The 9,316-nt window shown below is 41.4% G+C and overlaps 1 protein-coding gene across 1 annotated transcript; it reads right to left on the bottom strand.

Moving 5' to 3' along the window:
- Positions 1–576: 576 nt before the first annotated feature.
- On the bottom strand, positions 577–6,000 carry LOC126990008 (uncharacterized; the record flags this gene model as incomplete). Its single annotated transcript, XM_050848589.1, has 6 exons — positions 577–831; positions 1,275–1,497; positions 2,584–2,865; positions 3,273–3,401; positions 4,547–4,659; positions 5,709–6,000. Coding segments are annotated over 6 exons (1,271 nt in total), but the record flags the coding sequence as incomplete, so codon positions are not given.
- Between the last annotated feature and the right edge of the window lie 3,316 nt (positions 6,001–9,316).

Raw genomic sequence — 9,316 nt, 5'->3', positions numbered from 1 at the left:
GAAATACCTAGCTCAAGAATGACAATACACTCTTATTATTATTATTATTATTATTATTATTATTATTATTATTATTATTATTATTATTATTATTAGTGGTGGTGGTAATCTGTTTTTTTTTTCACATTTCACCTCACACTTCTACCTTCACACTACCTTCCTCTTTTTTCCTCCATTGCTGTCTCTCTCCTTATATATTCTCTGTTGTTATCTTCTTCCTCATATTTATTCACCTGTCTCTGCTCTCTACCTGTTTATCGAATGCGCTTCTTACATTGCTTCTAATTCCACCTCCTCCTCTGCTCGCTCCACCTATGTAATTCCTCTTTATTGTATCATATCATCACTATTAACAAAGTATTCCCTCCTCCTCCTCTTGCTCCTTCCTCTTCCCTCTTCACAATTTCTCATCCTCTTTCTCGAATCTACCCCTGATATTACCTCTCATTGAACAAAAACCTTATCTTTTACTCTTCCTCTCCTTCTCTTTCCTTATATCCTCTCCATCACCAAATATCCCCCTCTTCCTCCTTGCAGCATCGTCCCAATCCTTACATCATCATCCCTTATCCTCTTGCTCCTCTTCCCCTTCCTCCTATCTATTTCTTCCACATCATCACTTCATCCTCATCTTCTTCTCCCTCATACAGTGTCTTCGCGGTCTGTGTTTCGATTCGCCTGCAGAGATCCTTGTATTCGGCCCACTTTCTGATCCCCTCCAAGAGCCAGTGGCCGTAATACTTGGGCTGACTCTCCCTCTGCTCGCACCCCGGCAGGACCACGTTCACGTTGGCGTGGAACCGTGGCTCCAGGATGAATGGGACGGACAGCCTGCCAAGGGAAAGGTGAGAGAGGTTTGGAGATGTTCTTTGCCGTTTGAGTTCCTTTTGCTCTTAGGCTTAGAATAGATAGTGCCTGGGGGAGGAGGAAGGAAAGGTTGTGTGGGAATAGCGAGTTTGTGTTGGTGATGGTTAGGTTAGGTTAATGGTGCAGTGTTACCAAACCCAACACACATATACTTTCACGAACCCTGACCTCCAAAATCTTTCAAAGGGTCATATTCTTACGTATCTAGCCTAACCTATCCAACTTAACTTAACCTAATCTAACCTATCTACTATTCCAACAACAACAACAAATAAAACTACCTATCCAACCTAACCCAACCAACCTACACACACCTATTCCACCACCAACAACAGCAACAACCTTACCAAACCAACCTAGTCCAACCTAACATAGCCTACCACCACCGCCACCACCACCAGGCTCACCTATCACCACAGCAGTCGATCACGCGGTGTTTGGTAGCCTTGAGAGCCCCGCCGCTGGTGTAGGAGAGCAGCTGGCCGATGTTCATGACGAGGTGGCCGGGTTTGTGCGTCACGTCGATGATGGAGTCGTCCTTCCACCAGCGAACCTGCAGCCCCGGGTACTCGGCAAAGGTGGCCGGCAGGGTGACCATCGTGGTGTCCTGGTGTTCGGCCGTCTGGATCACTGTAGGTGAGGAGGGAAAGTATGTGAAAAGGAGATGTGGTTCGAGTGCGTGTTTCTTTTGGTTTTAGAGATAGAATAGGTGACGAAAACTTACTGCATGACGGAAATTTTGGTGCCTCGCTGACTGTATCACTATAACGATGGAGGAAGAAAGATGGCAGAAGGTGTGTCTAAGGTTTTGATGGTCTTTTGTTTTAAGGCTCAGAAAAAGTGATAAAATATCTTTGCTCATGGCTTAATATGTCTGTTTGGCTGCTTGGATTACTGTGAGAGGGAGGAAGAAAGAGAAAAGGTGTCTCAAGCAGGTATTTTTGCGATCTCTCAGTTCCTTGTTTTTAGACTAAGAAGAGATGAGGAAGGAGATGATAACGTGGCAAGACCTTCAATTTACCCGGAAGAAAGGAGTTTGAAGAAGACGTGAAAAGAATATGTCAGCTAGTTTTGCTTGAGGACATAGAGAATGCAATGTAAGATGACGATAATTGAAAGGTGATGAAGATGATAACGTATTGCAAGACCATCAATTTACCCGGAAGAAAGGCGTTTGAAGAGGCCGTGAATAGAACATATCAGTTACTATTGCTTGAAAACCCAGAGAATGCAATATAAGCTGACGATAACGTGAAAGGTGATAAAGAATATGATAACGTACTACAAGACCGTCACTTTACCCGGAAGAAAGGCGTTTGAAGAGGCTGTGAATAGAACATTATCAATTTGCTTTTAGACCCAGAGAATGCAATGTAAGATGGCGATAACGTGAAAGGTGATAAAGATGATAACGTATTGCAAGACCATCAATTTACCCGGAAGAAAGGCGTTTAAAGAGGCCGTGAATAGAACATATCAGTTACTTCTCCTTTTAGACTCAGAGAAGGCAATGTAAAATGACGATAACGTGGAAGGTGATAAAGATGATAACGCATAGCAAGACCATCAATTTACCTGGAAGAAAAGAGTCTTAAGAGGCCGGGAATAGACCATATCAGTTACTTGTGCTTTTAGACTCAGAGAAGGCAATGAAAGATGGCGATAACTTAAAAAGGTGATACAGATGATGACCTTACAAGACACACCATCACTTACCCGCGTCACCGTCACGGGCTTCATATGTCGGGTTGGGTCTGGCCGGGTAGCGGATGAGCCGGAGCGTGGAGAGATGCGGATCCCTGAAGATGTCGGCGTAGAAGTCGCTGGGTGCTCCGTAACCTTCCGCGATCAGGCTCAGCAGCTCCCGCGAAGCCTCGGTCATCTTCTCGTGGTAGACCTCCATCCATGTCTGACAGAAAGAGAGGTGGAGGAATGGTAAAGATGAGAGGTAGATGTAGATGAATATAGTGTTGATTAGTAGTAGATAAGTAAAGAAAGGCAAGAAGAAGGAAGGAAAGATAGCCAGAACGAAAGAAAAAGAAAAAAAGAGAGGTTGGTAAAAGGATTGAAAGATTGAAAGAAATAAAAAGAAAGACAAAAAGAGAGAAAAACGAAAGAAAAACAAACAAATAAAAAGAAAAAAAAGGAAGAAAAAGAAAAAAAAAAAAAAAAAAAAAATAAAAATATAAAAAAGATAAACAAAAATATACGAAAGAACGAAAGAAAAACAGAAAGGTTGAAAAAATAATTGAAAGGTTGTAAGAAAGGAAAAGAAAGACAGAAAGAGAGAAAAAACGAAAGAAAAACAAACAATTAAAAATAAAGTAAATAAAAAATAAAAAACAGAAAAATATAAAAAGATAGAAAAAAAAAGAAAAAGAGAATCTAACATCCTATCCCTTTACCCTGAATTTCCTGCCCTCCTCGGATTCCTCTAGACTCTAGAGGCCATTGGTTGTCCTCGATGATGAACTTCTCCTCCAGCGATATGAGTCCCTCCTTCGGCTTCCCCTGCTTCGGCCCGATCTCGAAGGCTAGGAAGGAGAGGACGCGGTGGTTGTGGTGGTGGTAGGGGTGGTGTGTGTGATGGTGGTGGTGGGGGTGGTGCTGGGTAGTGGTGGTGGTGATGATGGTGGTGGTGCTGGCGAATTTAAGCTCCTCATCACCATTCTTACATTCGTTTCACCTTCAATTCACTATTTTCATAACCACCACTATCACCACCACCACCACCACCATCATCTGGGTAAATAGCTCACTGATCAATCGACTGATTACAGACAGACAGACAGAGAGATGAATATTCTCGTTCGTGTCGTATTTCGTCAATATTATTCAAATTTATCAACGTGCATAATTTGTTTCTGTATAAAGAGAGTATAACCCTCTTGATAACGTACTTACTGCATGTCGTGTCATTGTACCTCATTACAGCTTCGAGTCATTTGCGTCACTTATCATTCAGAATCGTTTTTATTTTGTCACGCACCTGGAACTAGAAACAGAGACCGAATCCAGAGTAGCTTGTTGATTTATAGGGTCACAGCATCTTCTTGTATGGTCGCGAGAAGGGAACTCGTAACCGTGTATCATAACAGCCATCGAAACAAACAGATGATCTCACTGATCGGTTCGGTCGACACGCAATGCAACAACGAGACCGACAAACCACAAAGAAGAAGTAACAGATGAAATTACTCCGAAAGTTACTCCAGACCCACACTTGATCTCCCTTCTTTCTCTATAAGACATCAAGTTCTTATATATCCTCAAGGTCTATGCCAAGTTTCGAAGTCATCCCTCACGTTCTATCGTTCTCAAGTTTTATGCCAAGTTCAGAAGTAATCCTCAAGTTTTAGTGAGTTTTCAAGTTCTTAAAGCCCTCAAGTTCTTATAACTCCTCAAATTCTATCAGTCATCAAGTTCAAAAAATTTATCGAGTCATTCCTCTCATTCTAGCAGGTCTTCAAGTTCTGTGCCAAATTCCCAAAGTCATCCTTCATGTTCTAGTAAGTTCTCAAGTTTTCATAAATCCTCAAATTCTGTCAGTCATCAAGTTTTAATAATTCTCGAGTCATTCACCACGCTCTAGCAGGTCTTCAAGTTCTGTGCCAAACTCCCAAGTCATCCCTCATTCTGCCAAGTCCTCTAAGTCCCCCAGTCATCCCTCAGTCCTCACCTTCCTTGTGGGACACGGCGCCGGGGATGACAGGAAAGTATCCGCGGTACTCGTTGCTGCACTTAGGGTTGAAAGACTTCTTGGAGATGGCCATCCTCTGCTCCATCGGCAGGCTGGCGGAGGAGGAGTGGTGAAGAGATGGTTATAAAAGAGACAGGGGAAAAGAGGAAGAGAAGAGGCAGTGGATGGATAGATAAGGGACATGGTGCAGCTAGATGAGAGACGGAGCAAGTAGATATTAACTTGAGAGGAAGAGACGGACAGAAACCGAGACCACCGTTGCCAGATTATCGTACTCGGAGCATCACGTATCCCGGCTTCTCACCCTTTAAATATCACCAGGAAACAAGAATAATTAACCTTTTCAACGATAACAACACAAAAAGCCAGTTATTGGGGCACATGAGGCAGCTTTTGTGGTTGAAATCGGGGAATATGAGAGACTGAGTACGACAATCGGGTAACGTTGATTCCGAGACGCGTGAACAGACCCACCGATCTCAAACACTTCGATGTCCAAGACCACACACACATTTGACAAAGCTTTCGTAGGAGTTGCGGGCATTTCAACGGGTAGTCTCAAATAAAGATCCACAGAGTCAAGTGGAGAAGCAGGGACAACGATAAAGACACGGAATAGCGACGAATACAAAGGAACGGAGACCCAGAACGATAAATATGGATTAGGGACAAAGAAATACAAATACGAAGAGACGCGGAGACCCACACAAAGGAGGACAAAGAAGACGAAAACAAAAATAGACCCACGCATGAAAAACGACAAAAAAGAAGACGAAGACAGATAGGGAACCACGAAGAAGAAGAAGAGGAAGAAGAAGAAGAAGGAGAAGAAGAAGAAGAAGAAGAAGAAAGAGAAAAAGAAAAAGAAGAAGAAGAAAAAGAAGAAGAAGAAGAAGAGGAAGAAGAAGAAGATGATGATGCTGGGATGAAAGGAACGGGAAAGAAAAGAGAGGATGAAGGGCGAGGGAAGGAAAGGAAAGGACAAACGAAAGGAGAAAAAGTGGAAAGGAGGAAGAGAAAAAAAAACAGAATTAAGGTACAGGAGAGAAAATAGGATAAATAATATGCTCGTAAGGAAGATAAAGAAGAAGAAGAAGAAAAAGAAGGAGACCCACACAGACACAACCCCCCGCCTCGACACCTGAAGAACCACTTGGAGTGTCGCAGCAGCGCCTCCTCGTCGTAGCCGTCCACGTTCTTGAGGTAGATGAAGCCCACGGTGGTGAGCGCCTCGTGCAGCTCCTTCACCAGGCCGGCCCGCGTGTGACCCTTGGCCAGGCTCAGGTCGATGACGGGCAGGACCTTCTCTTCCTCCTGTATGAGCGAGAGAGAGATGGATAGATAGATCGATAAAGAGTTAGATAGATATAGATAGGGATAGATAGAGAGAGCTTGAGAGAGAGAGGTAGAGAGAGCAGGATCTGCTCTTCCTCCTGGGGCGAGAGAGAAAGTTAGACTGATAGAGAAATCGATAAAAAAGTAGATAGAGAGTTATATAAATAGATTGATAGAGAGAGCTTGCGAAATATAGACCGAGAGGTAGAGAGGGCAGGATCTTCTTACCCACCCGTCGTGGTGCGCGAAATCTAGATAGATAGAGGTAATAGAGCGACGAGATAGGTCGAGGTTGGTAGAGAAAAAATATATATATATATATATATATATATATATATATATATATATATATATATATATATATATATATTTATATATATATATATATATATATATATATATATATATATATATATATATATATATATATATATATATATATATATATATATAGAGAGAGAGAGAGAGAGAGAGAGAGAGAGAGAGAGAGAGAGAGAGAGAGAGAGAGAGAGAGAGAGAGAGAGAGAGAGAGAGAGAGAGAGAGAGAGAGTACATGTGCCTTTTTCATATTCTCCATCAGTTCTTCGCTTCACTCAGAAAAAAAACGACAACAACAGAAGGTCAAAGTATAGATCAATGTTGCAAGAGCGGAAAAAAATATTTGATAAAAAGATAAGATATGCAAACTTCAAAAATAAAAAGAAAGATCGTAAATTATATAAAAAAAAAGCAATGTGTGTGTGTGTGTGTGTGTGTGTGTGTGTGTGTGTGTGTGTGTGTGTGTGTGTGTGTGTGTGTTTACCTATTTGTAGTATACAGGACCTGAACTCAAGCTCGGTCAGTCCTGTCTCCCACTATATTTGTCCAGCTTTTCCTTCAATTTTATTTTATGTGTGTGTGTGTGTGTGTGTGTGTGTGTGTGTGTGTGTGTGTGTGTGTGTGTGTGTGTGTGTGTGTGTGTGTGTGTGTGTGTGTGTGTGTACAAGTTCCTCTTACCATGTTCGGCGTAAACACCTGACACACAAACACACACACACACACACACACACTAACACAAACACACTGTCTTCTCGGCACCACTTATGAGACGCAGCAGCTATCCGCTTCCTCCTCACGCCACGGCTTCGGGTGCTGCACTGCCACACGTCCAATCTCGCCCTCCCTTAAAAAGCTAAACTGTCAGAACTAATCAGTAATCACATCTAGTATGCCCCGTATTCTGAGACGCATTCGGGTCTCACAACAATATATTCCCTTTTTATTTTTATTTTTTTACAGCAGAGGAGGCAATTCAAGGGCAAAAACACGAACAGCAGCAACAAAATAAAAATGCCCTCTATATTTTGCTTCGTACAAAAAATAAAGAAGAGCGAATAAAAGGTAAAAAACAAGATCAATTTCAGGTGCAGAGGTGTCTCGGTACTCTCCTTTTGAATGAATGTGTAGCGGCAGCTTAGGCCGCTACTGAGAAAGCCAAACATTTATGTTTGTGTGTTTTCTAGACAGCTACGTTATAGCTGGTATAACGCCGTGTGATTCGTTAAGGCCGACTGTGTAGGTTCAGAGATACGACTGATAACCCGGTGGTGACTCCATTTATAAGCAAATTTATTCTCGAGAATATACACGTTTTTACATACGGTGATTGATTATTTACAGAAGTTCATATGCGCTAATATTTACAATAATGGCTCTATGGTGATGCAGTTTTAATATGTTAATGTTTATATATATATATATATATATATATATATATATATATATATATATATATATATATATATATATATATATATATATATATATATATATATATATATATATATATATATATATATATATATATATATAGTGACTCGCAGTCTGATGAATAGGAAGACAAGATATTAGAGTGTTAAGAGATACGAAGATTAGAAAGAGGACAAGGTGAGTTACAGGGCAGAATGAAGAAATGAGGGCGAAGGAAACGAGAAAGAAAATGGTGTGTTTAATTGGTCACAACAAGTGTTTCCTCTTTCCAAAGTTCACAAAGGGAGGTTAGTCGGGCTGTGGTGAGTGCTCTTTCACGATCACGATGCATAAGGGTGGTCAGACTATCACTATGCTCATAACACTACCCATGGAAGTGCTTATACAACCTCTACGAAAGTCTTATCTTATGTGTGGTGGTAAGGTTTGGTTCTCAGACACTTTCGGCTCCAAAAACAACAATTTTCAAAGGCCACAAATTAAGTTAGTCGGGTTCTCATTGGTGTTTTTTTCATGTCCACGGTGCAGAGGTCAAACTACTATTAAGCTCGTAAAACTACCCATGGAAATGCCTCAACAACATCTACGATAGCCTTGTCTAATGTGGGTATGTTCTTAACAAACAGTACTATTTCCTAAGGCTTCAAAGGAGATTAATCGGGTTCTCATTAGTGGTTTTTCATGTTCATGGTGCAGTGGCCTTGCCAAACTACTACTAGGCTCGTAAAACTACCCATGGAAATGTCTATACAACCTCTATGAAAGCCTTGTCTAATGTGGGTATGTTCTTAACTAACTACTATTTCCTAAGGCTTCAAAGGAGATAAATCGGGTTCTCATCAGTTGTGCAGAAGCCTTGAACATAAGAACATAAGTACGTAGGGGTCTGCAAGAGGCCGGTAGGCCTATACGAGGCAGCTCCTTTGAACCTAAGCTCCGGTGTATCTAACCCCACCTAATATCGCTGTCCATTAATTTATCTAATCTATTTTTGAATGTGACAATTGTATTGGCACTCACCACGTGACTGCTAAGCCTATTCCACTCATCCACCACTCTGTTAGTAAACCAATTTTTGCCTATGTCCCTGTTGAATCTGAATCTATCCGGTTTAAACCCATTACTTCGTGTCCTACTCGGCTCTCTTACAAACAAAACCTTATGAAGATCCCCCTTATTAAAGCCCTTCATCTATTTATAAACCTCGTTCATGTCTCCACGCACCTTTCGTCTTTCCAGAGAATTCAAGTTTAACTGTTTGAGTCTTTCCTCGTATGGCAAGTTTCTCAACCCCTGAATCATCTTAGTCATCCTCCTCTGCACCGATTCTAACATTTTGATATCCATTCTAGTATAGTAAGGTGACCAGAGCTGAACCGCATAGTCAAGATGAGGTCTAACTAATGCTAAATTGCCTAAATTGCCTTGCCAAACTATCACAAGCTAGGTTGAAAAAAAACTACCCTTGAAAGTACCTGCAACCCCATAACGAGAGAGAGAGAGAGAGAGAGAGAGAGAGAGAGAGAGAGAGAGAGAGAGAGAGAGAGAGAGAGAGAGAGAGAGAAAAATTTTTTTTACATAGATTTACATAGAAAATCAGACCACACAGACCCCATGGTCCAGACTAGGTGGTCTGTCCTTAAACCTAAGTGAATCTACACTAAT

This window comes from Eriocheir sinensis, unplaced genomic scaffold, assembly GCF_024679095.1.
Source record: "Eriocheir sinensis breed Jianghai 21 unplaced genomic scaffold, ASM2467909v1 Scaffold1409, whole genome shotgun sequence".
NCBI lineage: Eukaryota > Metazoa > Arthropoda > Malacostraca > Decapoda > Varunidae > Eriocheir > Eriocheir sinensis.
The sequence above is the reverse complement of the archived record's forward strand: the minus strand, read 5'-3'. Positions and strand labels throughout refer to the sequence as shown.